General features: G+C 31.5%; 1 protein-coding gene across 1 annotated transcript in view; it reads right to left on the reverse strand.

Moving 5' to 3' along the window:
• Positions 1-18,645, reverse strand: part of LOC108914511 (esterase E4-like) — a 67,084-nt gene extending 48,439 nt beyond the window's left edge. Inside the window, exons 1-2 of the mRNA XM_018720331.1 lie at positions 18,461-18,645; positions 4,517-4,748 (exon numbers count right to left, since the gene is read on the reverse strand). Of these exons, the coding sequence (XP_018575847.1) occupies positions 4,517-4,723 (207 nt within the window). The 5' untranslated portion in view covers positions 4,724-4,748; positions 18,461-18,645. The remainder of the gene's footprint in view (positions 1-4,516; positions 4,749-18,460) is intronic.
• Positions 18,646-19,239: the final 594 nt, after the last annotated feature.

A 19,239-nucleotide genomic window follows, 5' to 3' on the forward strand; every position in this document is an offset into this window, starting at 1 on the left:
TTATAAGAATATTTACATGTGGAATTATATATAAAAAAGTTAGTATTTTCGTAGATTTCAGTACCTAAAACCTTGATGGTTTGATCGTTTTTTGCACCTGTTTATTCGTTTTACTGCGGCGTCTTTGAAAATACCCAGATGGCATGACATAACATTCCTATTATTTGATAAGCTTTAGATTATTCAGTTATTAAATGTTTGAAATTATTTGTCTTTGCGGAAAACACTATTTAAAGAATATGGGGCCCTTAAGTAAAGTGTAAGCGAATAAAGGCTATTTAAATGGTAACAAGGGCAAGTATGGGTGAGTTCAGCGTAAACAAAGAATGAATATTATTAAAAGTTTTGTAAGTGAACCTAAATTTCATTAAGGATTGCCGTTACCTATACCGAAATAATGTAAACTTATAAACTATAATAAAAGAACAGGGAAAAGGTCGGCAAGAATTGTAAATAAATAATGTATGTACCTTATTAACGAATTAACTAATAAGTTACCTAATAACCAAAGCCAAAGCCAAACTAAATAACAAAAAAAAGTGCCGGGGTAAGTACTAAGTAGTAATATCTAATAAGGTGAGTAACGTAATTATCTGGTAGCGGAATGGAATAAGTAAAATAGGTGGTGATAATTGCTACCACGTAAGCTAAATTTCCAAAAGAAAAATAGCGTAAAATATATGTATACACTATATGAGAACAAGCCAGATCAGAAAGGGATTAACTACCATAAATAATGTGACATGCATAACTTAAAATTAGGCTTATCTGAGCGGTTTCTGCAGCACCAGTGACAGGTTCCAATGATTATACAGGGGAAGATTTACTACTTCAACCATACAGGAGCATCCACAAAAGGACATGAAGCCAGGCAGCAACTGGGAGTTATGTAAGGCGAGTCTTGGATAGGGATACTACCAAGGTCCGGGGTTACGATACCTTGGACTTCCAATGGCAATTAATCACCCGGTATATGAGAGTGAAGTAGGAAAACACCCAGCACACTAATAGCGACGAAGAAGGTGACGTTGAGGGTGGGAGTGCGAATATAATGAGGTGCAATTGAAGCAAGGACGAGGATGAGGCCTAAAAAAAAAAGACAAGCATGTCTAAGTAGGTTTCCCGGTGGGGTAGAGATACAGAAAGTTAGTGAAGATAATTTAAAGCTTTACCTTTGTCATAGGGCGGCCTCGTGGTGAATGGTACCTTATGTCTGGTTTTATGGACACAAATCCAACCAACAACGGTTAACACTGGATTCACCAGAACTAACAAAACAAATTTTTGTCCACAAAATGCAGCAAGATCCGCAAAAGCGATATTCTATCGTAGCGAGAGCACACGCTGCTAAGTCGACAATTCTCTTTTATCTAGCGACAAAGAGCACAGGAGGAAATAAGGAATGCCTGAGACCAAAAAAAGAGGAAAGAAAAAGTCCGTTCGGCCGTATATCGACAGGGAACTTCATATTTACTTACCGCCGACAATTTAATAAACAAATTTCAATATTTTGGGAAAAATATAACAAGTTAAACCTTACCATAATATTTGTTTAAGATAGAAAATAAATAAATACCCTAATTTAAAGTTTTCATTTGTGGCTGGGAGATTGCAATTCCATTGTGGTTTACATGATTACCTAGCTATTTTTATTTATTTTTTTAAGAGAGACCGATATGAATTTAAATAAAATAGTAATAATAGAAATAAGCCCGTAACAGCATGTTGATTTATTTATTTATTATTTTGTATTTAGGTATTCTCCTTATGTTGTTGTAAAGGTGAGTTATAAAAATCGTTGTTTGTTATTTCAATAAGGATGAACTTTAATTTTTTTAATGATATTTTTACTTTAAACATAATATGTATATTTTATGCCAGCAGATTTTGATGTCAAAAGAAATAAAGCAAAAGTCGTATTATTAATTTTATTTATTTGGAAATATATTTTCTGCAGTATTTCAAGAATTAAAAATGAAAGTAGTAGCTAATTAACGAAATTCTGATTAAATAACTTAATTGTGACACTGCTGCAGAATATCATATGAAACTACATAGATATTCGTTGATTCTTTAAAAACATTTTTATCAATATCTACATTATATATAAGTAAATACAGTAACGCAAAAACAGATATTGATAAAGAACTGTACAAAAGAAATCCGTAAGTATCTACGCCTGGCAACATTACCAAAGTTTTGTTTGTATGTTGCTAGGATAAGCGTAGGAAAGCGGCCGCTGCATTTGATTGTTCCTAAAATTCTGCTGGTGGTGTACTCCATCGGCAATTCGGAAATTTAAAACTGCTGGCCTATTCCAGTAGCGGTCTGTGGCGATAGCTATTTTGTCTGTGGTATTAATGAATACTATAATAATATAATAATCAAAAAGTCAGTAATAGCATTGTATAAGTAATAAGTATAAGTACTTATACAATGGTAGTAGCAGGCTTTATCTTTCAAATTTGACAATTGGCCAAATAAATTTTACTTCACTTCTCTCTTAATTCTACAAAAAAGAAACAAGTACATAGGTAGTTTTTAAATTAGCGAATATTGTATTGAGTAAAAAACACAAATAAATAATAAAAATAATAATTGATATTTTTTCAACAACAATCAGAGGCAATTGTTGAAATAAAATAATTTTATTACTAACTGACAAGTTTGAAAGATAAATTCATTACCTACTACTGACTTTTCGATTATTTTCTAATAAACACTGTTAAAATCTTGTTTCAGTTAATACGGTTTTTCTTGAAAACCATACTTTCTTAAAATTTAACAATACAAACATTTTTTAAATTAAATTCTGCTGTGAATTAATATTATTATTTATATTATTATTATTATTTAGTTAAAAAAGTTTGGTACAATTTTAGGGGCGAGTCATCCCCAATGATCACCTTGTAGCGCATCAATTAACTTTAAATCGTAGTCAAAGAAGACCAGTAATAAACCTATATCATGTACCAAATTTGGTTCTTCTGTGGTAAAATGTTGCAGAGATATTAATTTTTTTCGAAATTTAGGGCCCCACTTTGGATAAATTTTAATAGCATCGTGTTCAGCACCTCAAAATACTACGAAAATGATATATTTGGACAAAATTTAGGAAAAAATCAGTTTTGACCAATATTTGGGTGTTTTCACCCAAAAATTCCATTTTCCTCCGAAATTCATCGGCAAGCCATGAATTTTAACTATAGGAGTGTTCAGCGCATCGAATTCCTTCGGAAACGATATGTGGGTCTCTTGGGTTTGGACTTTTTTGTGTGCCTGTGTTATCTACTTGTTTAGTTTGCGATATTCGTGATTAGGCAAAACTCAGTTCTTAAGATGACTCTTTGACCTTTTCGCGCAATGAGTTAATTACTTAAAATTCATTTCACTGAAGTAGAATGCCCAACTGGATAAAAAATTTAACAAATAAATATTTATAGACAATAAAATTTATAATATATTTATAACACGATCGATACTTGTTAGTGAGGTTTTAATTCATAAGGCAGATATTTTAAATAATAATTAAAACACCTGCCTCGGACACGGTTATCTGAGTTTGCCAGAAACTCGTGTCAGGCGCCTATTAATGTGAGTTGTCTTTCTGTAAGCGCCATGACCTAGGATATCATCCGAATTACTCTTGACAAAGACATCTAGGAACGAAAGGATACCGTTTTGTGCCAACGTCATTAATGTACTCCTTGCATGTTTATGAGGCCAGATGATAAATGTATCATCAGCATATCTAAATCAACACTCCGCTTTGAAAGTTACTGACTTTTCTAGAAGATTTCCAAGTGAATATTTGCCAGAGATTGGGACAAGGGCGAATCCATAGTTGTTCCTTTAGTTTATTCTTAAAACTCATCCCTACAAGAGATGTTCCATACACTTTTGTCAGATCTACTTAATTCACATACCTATATTCTTCAAAAGGTCTTAAATTTCCGTACCCGTGTTAATGGGATTTTCTTTTATTTTGATGACGTATGACCGAACTATTTTACCATTTTTTCAACATTATGAATATCTATTAAGTTTCTCTTGTTACTTATTTTGTTATCGAGTTCTAGACTTACTTTTAGGTATATTGCACTGCAACAATTAAACGCCACAAGCACGGGCACATGGTTTGAAGCTAGTCACTGTTTCTCTCCATTTTTTTAAAAAAAATTAAATGTCTCGAAAACGGTTAATTTTAGGAATAGGGAAACTTCATAAAAGTCCACCTAAAATAACAGGTAGAATCCAAAATTGCAATAATATATAGGGTGTTCCATTTAAAATAAGCAAGTTGATGGCGACTTCCGATATAACCGGAAGTGGTACATGGACGCCATTATTTTAGTTGAGAAGGGCATGCCCAAAAACCCGGTATCCCAAATTTTCAAAATTCAAATCGAAGTAGTCTCTGAAATAATTCTAATGGGCCCGTCACCGTGGGATACCCTGTATGTGCCTACTATATATCTACTTATATTTCAATACATAATGAATTGAAGACATATACCTTAAATCTTAAGTTGTTGATGGGAGGTTTAGCATATGGAATCCCTTTGAAGGAGTAAAATAATCTGCCGGTCCTAGCAACTTCAATACTTCCATAAATTGATCCATAGTTCGTATTATACAACGGAATAAATTGTTTATGTTCCCAACTTAGTATAATTTGCACAAAAGTAAGTAGAAGAAGAAGATAAATTAATAATAACTTCATTATAATCCTGTTGTTTTATACACATCTGAAACAAAAAAATATTAGAAAAGTATTAGAATTCATACATATTAATATTTTTAACTTTATTCCCTAATTAAAATAAGTAATAGTAAAATTGTGTAAATTTCATCTAGTTTAAGCACTTTTCTATTATTTCATTATCTTTATTTTTCAGTAGTACACAGGGTTTTTAATTATCTTATAGGGGTATCTTTCTTATTTTAAGAGTTACAGAAATGGTTAAATCGACAAAAATGTGTAGAATTTTATGGCGATCACAGATTCGTTTTTAAATTTAGAAAATTTCGAATAGTTCCAAAGATATTTGAAGAAAACCTATTTTATGCTATTTATCGTATCTCACTTGTTTTTTCTTAATCGTAGGACAAAACTGTTTAATTTGATAATAACAGAGTATATTACACCATATACTCGAAAAAAAAATTATTTTAAAATCTTTTGAACTTTGCTTATTGCTTATTTGCGTATTGGAGAGAAATTATGTTGCTTAATGTTATATTTCCCATTGAAATGACATTGATACGGGCGTCTCTTCTGGTTAAAATAAAGAAAAATCCAAGAAAACACATTATACCTACTGGTAATAAACTACATCTACAATAAAAGAACGTTCAAAATTCTTAAGACTAAAGGGCTTAAATGGCACCTTCTGGCAAGAAAATTTGGTTCTAAAATATTTGTTTGCGATTGTTTTTAATTAAACAGATTCAGTTTAAAGATCAAAAAAATCTTACAAAAAGGTAGGTTTTCTTGTTCTAATTGGCTATGGGCCCACAGTGCGTTGTATTGATAGTTATATTATCGATATGTTTCTATTCTATTTTCGGGCAATACATATTAAGTTAATCCAAAATAAACAAAATTATTCCATGAACCGTTTAAATTTAAGCAGAATCCGATACTGTTCCGAACGCTTACGAATGGCAAAGAAGGTTAGTTTCGCTGTTCAGTAAAGCGCCGTCTCTGGAAAGCCGCTACTGCCATTTGATTTAACTCCTGGTGTGATATGACGAGATGGTAAACGGGTAAAAAATAACCTACAATTTAATTTGGCAAAACGGGAATGACCGTTACGTTATTACGCTTTTTTTGCATTTTTATTAGAGTTTTCAGTTTGGTTTACGAGAAGGTAATGTAAATGTAGCTATAACCTTATCAAATTATTACAGTTAGTCACTTTTACGGGTGTAATACACAGTAAAATACGATTTTTATTTCTTTTAGGTATAGAAAAACAAACGAAACTGGCATAGTCACTAATAGACTAAGAGCCGGATAGGAAAATTTTCCTAATCATTTTAGGCACCGTAAGAGTCTATGACTTAAATACTACAACCTATAAGAAAACATTTGAGCACTATGCCGTCAATTCTCCGTGGCACATGGGTTGTCAGCGGAAAATCAAACTTTCCAATTTTAGGCCGGGTAAATTAATTAAATAGAAATTGACCCAAGACAGATATTAGAAAAATAAGACATAAAATCCTTATGCCGTACAAAAATAACTGTTCTGGAAAGAATAAAAAATTTTCATTTTCCAAATATTTTCACTGTTATTATATAACTGTGAGTGCTCTAAAGTTAACGCCATTTTTTTTGGGTAAAAATCATTATTTCCTGAACGGTATAAATTTCGGAAGCAAGTTATTCCATTTTATAGACTTTACTAGACAAAAGTGCCGTACAAAATTATTGGCAACGAAAAAACAATTGGCCGTGAATAAAAAAATTGTTTATCATTTTTGCAATTTGAAATTCCATTTGAAAGCTACTATAATACTATATATTTTCAATTTTATTACTGTTTTAAATTATTCAAAGGTTAATATTAACAAAATTGTGGATGCCGTCTATTTTTAATTTCAAGGCTTTCCATAATTAGTAGGATTTTTCAAGACTTTTCACTACATTATGAAATTATTTATATATTCCTGTACGGCTTTTACCCCATAACATTAACATCATCAAATGATACTAAAAAATTATATCGCCGTCCATTTTTGATGCTATAAAAAATATTTAAATAATTTAAAATCTCAATTTTACTATGCTCATTAATTAACAATTCCTATACGGTATTCATTGCAGATTATGAAGGGAGTTAAGTAATGATGAAAAAACATATTGCCGTTACATTTGCATGGAATATACAAATAATATATGCATAAATTGTATAAACAATAAAATGAAAAGAGATAGTGTTTCGTAAATTCCAAGTAGGTAGATCAATAAAAATGTAAAACTAAATTATGTTAAATCAATATACAGGGTAGCCCATCGAAAACGTACCGCAAGGCATTACAGGGTAGTAATGAACTTTTCGGCAAAATCCAAAAACAGGTAAAGTTTGCTTCTGAGGGGGACAACTTTTGGCGCAAAAAGCATAGCAAAATCTTCAACCCCCTAAGTGGGGGTGCCATCCCCCAAATTTTTTTAAATGGGAATGGGGGTCAAGTGGGGGGTCATTAGAAAGGGCTTTTAATTCTCTATACATCGATTCTTACTTTTTGAAAATCGATCCATTATTTTAGAAAATATGCAGCTTTGAAAATACGAACAATATTTTTGACGAGAAATGCGAAAATCGATTTAATTTTACTTCAAAACTTACGGTATTAGCTTGGTAAATTCCTTCAAAAGAATTCGCTTTTTTTTTTTCTGATTTGCGAATTCTTTAGCCTGATTTTGGTGAGCAAAAAATTGTCCGCTTTTTGTTTCGTATTTAGATAGGCCACAAGAAGTTGCTAGATAACTGTCTTGTGACTTGTAGTTGAAGAGTACCAATACTGCCGAGTCTTTTAAATTGATTAATTATGGTGTACTCAATTCCAGAAAGAGTAGAAATTATTGAGCTTTTTTTCAAAAACAATGAATGCGGAAATCGGGTCGCCGAACTGTTCAACCAACGGCATCCTGAGAAACATGCGTCTGGAAAAATTGTTCGCGAATTGGTGGCCAAATTTCGCGAAACTGGCTCCGTTCATAACAAAAAGAGGCAGGTTGAAAATCCGGTACTAAATGAACCTACGGAAATAGCGGTATTGGGGCAAGTGGCAATGGATAGTACGCTGAGTACAATGCAATTGGCTACTGCGACAGGAGTGAGTCGTACAAGTGTCCAACGAATATTAAAAAAATACAAATTCCATCCTTATAAGATTCGGCTAGTGCAAGAGCTAAATGAAGACGATTTTGATCGTCGTTTGCAATTTTGCGAAATAATGACTGAACGAGCGATAAACGATAATTTCCTCTTTAATGTGTGTTTTTCGGACGAGTGTACGTTCTTCTTGAATGGTTTAGTGAATCGCCATAATTGTCGTTACTGGGCTGATACCAATCCAAGGATTTTCCATGAGACACACTCCCAACACCCCCAGAAGTTGAATGTATGGGCAGGTATTTTTGGAAATTCCATTGTAGGTCCTTTTTTCCTTCCTGGAAATTTGACAGGCGATATGTACTTGGATTTACTACAAAATGTCATCGACCCAGCTCTAACAAATATCATAGAGGACGACCCTGCTTACAATGAACACGAACTGATTTTCCAGCAAGACGGAGCTCCTCCACATTACTCGCTCAATGTGCGCAATTACCTAAATGAGACGTTTCCAGGACGCTGGATAGGACGAAGAGGTGCAATTGAGTGGCCCCCTCGGTCACCCGACTTAAATCCTTTAGATTTCTTTCTCTGGGGGCACATTAAAAGCAAAGTTTACAGCACTCCACCTGATACCTTGGAAGATCTGCGAGGACGAATCATTAATGTATGTCGCGAAGTAACACCGCAAGTGCTCCAGAATGTTCGACAACGGTTTGAAGACAACCTGTATCATTGTATGCAAGTTGGCGGACAACATTTTCAGCATTTACTTGACTAATACCGTAAGTTTTGAAGTAAAATTAAATCGATTTTCGCATTTCTCGTCAAAAATATTGTTCGTATTTTCAAAGCTGCATATTTTCTAAAATAATGAATCGATTTTCAAAAAGTAAGAATCGATGTATAGAGAATTAAAAGCCCTTTCTAATGACCCCTCACTTGAACCCCATTCCCATTTGAAAAAATTTAGGGGATAGCACCCCCACTTAGGGGGTTGAAGATTTTGGTATGCTTTTTGAGCCAAAAGTTGTCCCCCTCAGAAACAAATTTGACCTTTTTTTGGATTTTGCCGAAAAGTTCTTTACTACCCTGTAATGCCTTGCGGTACGTTTTCGATGGGCTACCCTGTATGTTTTAGAATTTATCTTTTTCAATGCAAAAAATTTATAATAATTACCAAAAAATTAAATTGATATTTGAAAGAAATATTAATAACGTTTATATTTTATTTTTTTTACAAAAAAAATTATTTTTAGAAAATTATTTTATAAAATAGATTACTAAAATAATGAAATGAAAAGTTAATTAAATCTTGTTGAGCTTAATGACATTTGTTGATCTTTTTTATTTTGTTTTTGTTGATCTTAATACATATGAAAACTTAATCTGTTGTATTGGATTCAAAATATATACGGCATAATTGAAAAATAAAAAATAAATTCTGGCAAAACAAACAAATTGAATTGTAGATGTGCGTACACATGTTAAAAACTTTTGCATGGAAAAAAAAATTGCTGCTATATGCAAATGTTTTTTTGGAACTTTGGGGCCTTTTTTTCCCTTTAGTGCTACGATATTTATAAGGCAATAATTTTTTAATTGATAATTTTTAATGAATTCGAAAAGGGCACAAATACCGCACAGGAACTTTTCACTAAAATGTCCACCCCTTGAGCGGAAAATTAATTTCCCTACTGTGACATCATGTGCCATTAAAAATGTACGACATAATGACTTGAGGTATAGTTTTATAGTAAAATATAACTTTCAAATAAATATCTAAAATCAGGCATAATTTTTACATTAGTGAAAATATTTGGAAAATGAAAATTTTTTATTCTTTGCAGAACCGTTATTTTTGTGAGACATAAGGTTTTTATGTCTTATCTTTCTATTTCTTCTTGGGTCAAAATGCCGTCAATTTCTATTTAATTACCTAATTTACCCGGCCCAAAATTGAAAAGTTTGATTTTCCGTTGACAACCCATGTGCCACGGAGAATTGACGGCATAATGCTCAAATGTTTTCTTTTAAGTTATAGTATTTATGTCATAGACTCTTACGGTGCCTAAAATGATTAGGAAAATTTTCCTATCCGGCTCTTAGTCTATAATACCAATTTTGCAGTTTATCAAAGACAGGCCGGCCGTTTTTTGGAAGCGTGTTCGTCTCAATTATTTTCGTCAGAAATCGGACTGATAATTTTGTCAGATTTCGCCCATGTGGTATCGTCCACTGGACAAGATTTTGCTTTGCAGAAGTCAGTCGAACATACTGATTTATCAAATCAGCATATTATAATTGTTAATAATAGTTATCTTATCCGATTTCTGACGAATCCAATTCGGACGAAACGCATCCAAAAGACGACCGCCGACTGGACTTATTGTATCCTATAGATAAAATAAAATATTTTTGTAATAAAACGACTTGTAAACTTAATTTGAGGTTACATCCATTGTGTTTGTCATATTTTCTTGTTGCCCTAACTTAAAACACAGCTACTCGCACATATTTTTTTACAATGATGTCAGTCTCCACTATCACTTTCATCTCGTATCTCTGTTGAAATTACATATTAATTTCACTTTTATCCCAACTTGAATACTGTTCACAACTTTCATAAGAGGAAGTATCACAGTTATTCGTTTCCTTTCAGCTTCTACTTTCGATTTTTGAATTGAAATCCTAGGAGAATAGCATATTACGGAGATAATGCATTTCACTGGCGCCACGAGTAAAAATATGTAGGTAAATTAATAGTTCTCTGATCTTTACTAAAAAACTCTTTATGCTATAATGAGTCGTCCTTGATCTTTGTCGAGTAAACAACTAGATTTTTTTTATTAAATAAATTGTTACATGCTATAAAAGTTACTATTTTCAAATATTTAGGTTGGAATATTTACACCACGAAATTCACTTGTATTAAAAATAAAGGAAATAAGTAAACAGGCTTTACTAACAGATTCAATTAACAATACAGAAATAAGTACAGAGTGGTTAATCAAAAACGAAGCAGCCTCATTTAAATTATTCCCAAATTTCTAATTTATTTATTTATTTATTTTTTTATTTACTATATCCAACAGGATAAGGATAGCAAACTATAATTATAAATAGAGAAAACAAAATCCAGCTAAAAACCACAAAAACACACAAATATATAACAAGAGAAATGGCTATAAATTACAAACATAATACATATAATAAAGTCATATAAATAAAACGAGGTCAAATACATTATATAAATTCTTTATCCGAGTTATAGATGAAGAGAATATATCCAACCGTGATTCAATTACACTGTAATTGATAAACATTTAGTACAAGGGAGGGGCTTTATATAAATTAATACGGTAATTTTTTGTTTGGAGAAGATGTTGGTACCTTATGTTCAATCGAGGAATATGGAAAATCATTTCTACCACGTCTTCATATTTTATTATGTTATTTAAGATTTTGTACAAAAATATTACACTATTCCTTTTTCGTCTTTGTAATAAACTGACCATATGAAACGTTCATAAATACACTTTTGTGGAAAACCCCTGGGCGGATAGCGGCCATCAAGTGCAAACGCAGCTGATTTGAAAAAACGACGTTGTACTTTTTCAATACACATTATACAAGTATAATTATTGTAGACAGGTGCCCAAACCAAAGAAGCGTACTCAAGCTTAGATCTGACAAATGTACTGAATAATAACTTGATGGTATCAGATTTTTGAAAATTCGTCGAATTACGAACAATAAAGCTTAAAGTTTTGTAAGCGCTTAAGCTTAAGTCAGTATGTTTCGTAAAAGAAAGCTTAGGATCAAAAAATACTCCTGAATCTTTAACCATATCAGGTCGTTGTAGGACAAGCCTGTCAAGTTTATAATCTTATCTGATTCAACTGCCGACTAAAAAGGATTTAAAATCTGTATAAAATAAATACATATTTTTCTTGATTGGTGATGTCAGAGAGAACCGCAATTCAATGACGTGCCAAGCAGGTCAAGCGAGACATGCGTGAGCCGCTACCTCAGAATGCTTCTCACGTTTACGTCACGTTAGTATACTGTTGCTTTTTATCTTGCAGATGTTGTATAATTAATTCCTATCCGTTGGTGTTCATGCTGGTGTATTGTAGACAATTTAATTTGTGGCTTTTTAATAAATAATGGGTACGCCTGTGTCCCGCGGCTCATTTCTGATAGCCCTAGTGATGAGTAATGTGATGGGTTATTTTTCCTTCGACTGGAATTTCTACCTTTAGTTCTTACCTTCACACATTTGAATGAAATTGGTACAGGATTAAATCCTTTCTATAAAAATTGTTATAATCGTAAACACATTAATATAAACAGAGAAAAAACCTGCATTTCATATAAAAGAATATGTGGTCAATCTCTCGGATTTATATAGGGAACGTTAAAATAACATGACAAGTTCCTATAAAAATTTTCCCTAGAGAGACCCCCTATGATGATACAGGCCCCTAAAGGACGCCTCTGAAAATCGATTTTTTTTAAAACTTTTAAAACACTATGTGTAATTTAATTATTTTTTTATGCGATGGACAACAGATAACACCTTAAAAATTGACCAATGAAAACAATTTGGCTTATTTTGTTTGCCAGGAAAGGGCAAAGTATAGCACAATAATGTCAATTTTTTACACCCTTTACGGTAAAGGTAATATTTGTAGATAGCTTGAACCTTAAACTAAAAAAAGACACTCTTGGTTGATATCGATAAAATGAAAAAACTATTTTTGTTGATTTAAATTACATAATTTTGTATGTCTGTTGTCGGTTCTACATGAGCTCCTTCTAAAGTTATGCATTCCCTAGCTCTGCGAATTGAAGATTGGATCCTCTGTTGTCCATCGTATAAAAAAATAATTAAATTACACAAAGTATTTTAAAAGTCGATTTTCAGAGGCGTCCTTTAGGAGCCTGTACCTCCGTAGGGGGACCCTGTTGGGAAAATGTTTACAGGAACTTGTCATGTAATTTTAACGTCTCCTGTATAAATCCGAGAGATTTTCCACATATTCTGGGACACCCGTATATTATATGAAAAATATCTATTATATTACTAGCTGACAGACGTTGTTCAAATAGATTCTTTTAGTATGACGTCAAATATTTAGGCAACCCGCAACAAATTGTCATAGTTGCAATTGTACAGACCGAATCAAAATTCAAAAAATTCAAAAAATTGTGTACTATTTACATAGATACTATAAAAATAAACAGCTTCAAATTAACTTATTTTTACAAGGAATTAGAAGTACATACCTATTTAAGAACATACAACACGTGTTTCGTAAAATAGATACACTAATTAATATGCTTAAAACTTACAAAAAACGATATAAAAGAATATTCCTAAATTTAAATGAAGTAAAAATTTAACATTAGCCGTGTTATGCCTAATGCGCATTCTCGGAAAGAATAGACACAGGTGACTTCTTGCTGATAAGTCATCGCTGTCATCATTAGCTTATTTTCTCTTCTTTTGTTTAATTTTGGCATTTTCTAGTTCTACTAAGTATTTTTATTGTTTTTCTTGGTGCTATGCTGTGTCAGTGTGTTTATCGAGTGTTCTTTTTTCTTCAAGTACCTACTCTTAACCTTAACCAAAATTTTCTTGAATGATATCCTGTTGCGAGGCTACTTCGCTTACATGCAATTATCTTTAATGCACATGCTCAGCAACATTGATATAATTTTAATTTATTAATTACTATAAAAATCAATATTATTCTATAAATTTAAATACCTATATAAATTCTATAATTCATTTAGTTTATCACTTGGAGTTTGAAACTTCGTAAATATTTCTAATATTGCCAGAATATCGCGATATTTAAGATCATGACAATGAAGACATTTTTTTGGCAGTTATGTCTAAAGTATATTGAGAAATTCTTTATGACAATGTGCACTATGGGGTTGCCTATTACTTGGCGTATGTGACGTCACTATTAAAAAGGTCTATTTCAATAAATTTGTTTGTGATTGTTTTGTGAATTTCATAGTTTTGAGAATTTCATACAAAAATCCCATAAAAAAAATCATATTCAGCTTTTCCCGAATTTTCCAGTTTTCCGGGCAACTTTTCTAATTTTTCTTTCCCTGAAACCTTATTCGAAGTATTACGAACATTAAAAAAAAATTGGCCAAATCGGTCCAGTCATTCTCAAATGATGCGCTTACCAAAGAACAGCATTTAATTTTTATTCATACAGGTTGTTCCTTGATGATATGCGAATATTTAAGAGTATGATTCTACATGGAAAACTAATGATAGTTTACTTTATAAACTATGGTCCAAAAATGTTCCGTTGCGAAAATACGAGGTGTTAAAATTTTAGGGAAAATAAGGAAATTAAAATACATATTTTCGAAACCGCTTAACTTACTTCAAAATTTCAAAAATTCAAGTGACACAACTAAGTAGGTTTATTGCAAAATTCAATAATTACATTAATTAATTGTGGACAATACAACGGGTTTTATTTTTTACTCAAAAACGGCGCATCGCAGGACAAAAACTCAAGAAAGCTCTTATCTTTCGAATTAAACGGGGATTTCAAAAACAATTTTATTTGGGAAAAAACCACTGGCGTTCCATTTTTTTCTTTAAAAATATCAAAAACAGTGCTCGTACGCACGCCACTGTAAAAACTAAAAATTATGTTTGTATTAAAAAACATGCGCCTTTATTAACTAGCACTACGTACTAAATATCACTGAAATATTTCAAGCGGTTTCGAAAATATTAATTAATTTTCTTCTTTTTCCAAAAATTTTAACATCCCGTATTTTCGCAACGGAACATTTTTGGACCATAATTTAAAAAGTAAACTATCATTAATTTTGCATGTAGAATCACACCCTTAAATATTCGCATATTATTAAGGAACACCCTGTATAGATTTCATGGAGAATTTGCTAGGATGGGAATTGTAAATATTTCAAATATAAACAAATGCCTTTTTTGCAAAACAGATTTAATAAATTGATTATTATTGAATGCATATTTATCATCGGGAATAACCCTCATTGTGATGTCAAGCATTAAAAAAAAAATCTGTTATATAATTTATGGGATAGGTAGTTTTCAGACGTCCTATACATATATGATGTGTTCGTGTTAGAAGTTCCTAACCTTTATCCCAGACATAAAAAAAAATCTAGCGAAGCAAATCAATTTCTGTTTCAAGGGGGACAACTTTCCGGTACGTACAATTTATAAACAACCAGACTTCAATTGAAATAAAGATCAAGTAACATATGACATTGAAGGTATTTTAAATCTTCGTTTAGGCGGTGTGCTCACATAGTACCTTTATTTCGAAAAGCTTCGCATAAACATGTTTCATTACGTACTTCGATCTGTTACACCTACGAAGTCATTTAAAATGTTATTGAAATTTAATTTTGTTGGGAATGAATCACGGCACTTTGTTAGGATTTTTTTTTTTCAATAAAAAATTGTTAAAATTAAAAATAATACAAAAATACTTTTGTAAAGAACTGTTGGAACCAAAAATGAATTAAAATTAGAATTCATGAATTTCGGTTAAATGTAGTAAAAATTATAAATAATGATGTTACTTTCTTTTACCACTGTGTATGTATTAAGAGCTACGTGAAGCAAACAAGTTTGTTTTTATATTATTTAGGTCATTATGTCTGGTACACCTTCTGTTACGAATCGTAAAATTTGTTTATTAATTAATTAGAAAAAAATAAAAAACGTATTACAATTTATATACAGAAACTTACCTTAAGTATTATCTTTTGGATCTGATATCTGCAGACTGATACTGAAAAATACGTGCGACAGTTCATAAACAATTTCTAATAATAAATTAATCCAATTTAAATATACTAGATAACTCCATTAACAATAAAAAAAATAATACCTCATCGTAATCTCCTCTTGGAAAAAGTTCAATCAATTGTCTACGCGGGGTCTCAAATGGTTGGAAATGGAAAAAAAAATATATAAAAATTCATTTCAATTGTTTCCAGGTTTATCTGAAGAAATAAACAAGGTATTTTCACTTCTTCAACCAAATATCGTGTGTCCGAAATTTCACGCAAGATTTGAATTTTGTGCCATTTGTGCGGTAAAGTGTCGCCAACGAAAAAAAAGCTGGTAGTCCAGGGTTATAAAAAATGGAGCGCTACGCGAAAGAACAATGCGTTTTCATTGATGGACAATATTTAAAAAAATAATGAAGGTTTGTCAGCAACAGTTCGCAACTTTCATACAAAATTGTGGTCGGAATAACGATTCAACTTCATCAACTGTAAAGAGATAAATTGAAAAATTCGGGGCAACTGGATCAATTAATGATCTAAATCACTCTGGCCGTCCTTCAACAAGCCGTTCAAGACATCGAAGTTTGTCCACGAACATCAGTTCGGCACCGTGGTCAAGAATTGGGCATTTGGAGAAGCTCTACAGCGTATTCTCACGCTGATGGTTACAGAGTTGAATTGAGTCAAGAGCTGAAGCCTACTGACCACGCAGATCGAATAGAGTTCGTTGAATGGATTATGGAACAACAAGTGGATGCTGATCTTTCCAACAAAATCATATCCAGGTTCATTTTCATCTTGATGGCTTCGTTAATCGACAAAATTGTGGAATTTGGTGTACAGAAAATCCACGAGTGATTGTTGAGAAACAAATGCATCCACAACGTGTCACTATTTGCGTGCGGATTTTGGGCCGGAGGCATGATCGGACCATTTTTCTCCGAAAATGCGGCTGGTCAGGCAATAACAGTTAGGGTTAGTCCACACTATAATGTCTATCACGGTTCGTTCTCCGTCCGATCTCGGTCTGGTAAAATATTATTAAGTAAGAAACAATGTGTGTATTCATACTATCCGTAACAGTCAGGTTCAGGTCAGATTGTATAATGTAAACATGATTAGACCGAGACCATTAGACCATACCGAGATCGGTCCGAGAACTAACCGTGATCGACATTATAGTGTGGATTAACCCTTAATGGTGCTCGCTATCGCGGTATGATAATCCAGTTTTTTGTACCTAAATTGCAAGACATGGATAGATAATAAAATATCAATGAAACTCCCTAGGTTATTAAAAAAAATTTAAAGAGTGTAAAATAGCAAAATGAAAATAACTTTATTTAAAATTTAACAAATAATAATAAATTTATATAAATCATTAAAAATTGGACAAAAAATAAAATGTTAACGAGAGTTTAACTTAGAATAAAGAGGTAACAACAATTTAACGAAGAACAAAAGCATACAAATTCTTTTATTTTGCAAGTTATGAAGAATCATTCAGCGGTTATTTTCGTCAAATTATTTTTGCTGACCAAAAAACCTTCTCAGTGTGAGATTTATGGTTAGGCAAAACTAATTTTATAAACACAACCCTTTGATGGTTCTTTTTGCGCAATTTAGTTGATTATTTTTTTTTTTTTCATATTGGCAGAATATAAAGGAGAGAGTGGAATCGATTGACGTATAAATATTAATGATAAATTGCTAAAAAACGAACCGTCGAAATAGAAATGGAATTGAACTTAAGTATGCGTTAGCGATTTTCCTGTAATTGTTCAAATAAATCTGGAAAATAAAAAAACTTCCATCTTCCAGAGAATTATTATTCATTTTGCCCCGATATATCTTGTCCGAGATAAATTTCCGAGATAAAAATGTTATCGCATCCAATTTCAATACTCTACATCAGTAGTATTCAACCAGAGGTACGTGAAGACATCTTAAGTGGTAGGCCAAGGGATTTCTTAGGATAGATAGGTATATAGATTAAAAAAAATATATATATAATATGTTAATTAATGAATAGACAATTCCACTAGTTTCCATATTCCAGAATAATATATAATTTTTTATTTTTTTACTTAAAAAATAAAAACCGCAACTAGTCTTAACACCTTATTCCCGCACTTACTAATGTTTAGGCATGTATTAAAAATCTATGTGCTAATAAACAAGCTCAAATTTTTCATTTACCGTTAACTAATACATGGCTAAATTTCAATATAAACATTGTACCAAGGGTACAATGTGATTAATGTGGGCACTTAGGCACCAAAATAAATAATTTTAAAAAATATATATTTATCTACTATCTAACCCTAACCCTTGGCCATCTATTAATTCTAACTAAAACTGAAGTATATTTACTCCAACTCTGATTATACTAATTGTAATATTTTAGATAAGGGAGTACTTGAATAATGTATATTTTATTTAAGGGGTCCGCTAGAAAAAAAAGATGAATACCACTGCCGCACTTCCCTATATATATTTGTGATGCTCAATGTAATAACAGTAACTGATAAAAATGTTGAGACAAATTAATAACATATTTAATATAATATAATAAATATAAGTATAAATTGATAACCAAAAACTTCCACTAAAAATACTGTATTATTGAATTATTGTTTTAACATCTTTTATAGTATTTATATCTCGATATTAAATTTTATGTTAGAAGTAACCTATTAAAAACTATAATCCTTTTTTAGTGATTTATAGATTAAAGAGCGGAATTATGAGATGTTATTAAAAATTAAAATTATATTACTTACAAATATAGCCGCCTGTCTTCTAAAAAACTCATTAAATATACTATTTGTTAGAGGAAAATATTTCGTATGATTTTATACACATCCTACACAAAAACTTCTTATAAATAAAATTGGTGTCCTCTTACTTTAACGTACACGAGTGTGCCCGTGCACCGATCAAGCGCAAATTTTTAACCAATCGTGGGTAAAGTAGCAACCAGTTTATTTATGCTTATTTATGAATTTTATATGAATATAGAATGCCACAGTTTAATTAAAAAAAAGACACGATTCTAAAAAGTGCCTATATGATGTTTTTATTGAAACCATTAACCTGCAATTAAAATTGTTACTTCTACATTTTTCCAACGTTAATTAGTACCTCCTAATCAAATGACTTGTCTGAATGGAATAACTGTTTGTCATTAATTATTATACTTAATGTTTTTTTCCAGAGAATGTTGAATATAAATTTACAATTGTCTAGCACGTGTGTAAGTGAAGTTATTTTTAGATTTCTAATACCTATCTCGATAATGGAAAAAATTTGGTTAACTGAATGATTTCTGATTGGTTATTTATACAGTTTACCGGTTTATTTTATTGATATGGTAACATTTTTTGTAAAAATTTCGCAGATGTACTTTGAATTAATTTAAATCCGATACTGCGGGTTTTAAAATTAAAATAAGCATTAAATAAACTTATCCTTAAAAAAATAGTTTTATTTTACATGTTTATTACAAAATATTTACAAATCTATGAAATCGTCAGTTGAAATCGCAATTTCGTTACATAGT

Source organism: Anoplophora glabripennis, unplaced genomic scaffold, assembly GCF_000390285.2.
Source record: "Anoplophora glabripennis isolate ALB-LARVAE unplaced genomic scaffold, Agla_2.0 scaffold848, whole genome shotgun sequence".
Classification (NCBI taxonomy): domain Eukaryota; kingdom Metazoa; phylum Arthropoda; class Insecta; order Coleoptera; family Cerambycidae; genus Anoplophora; species Anoplophora glabripennis.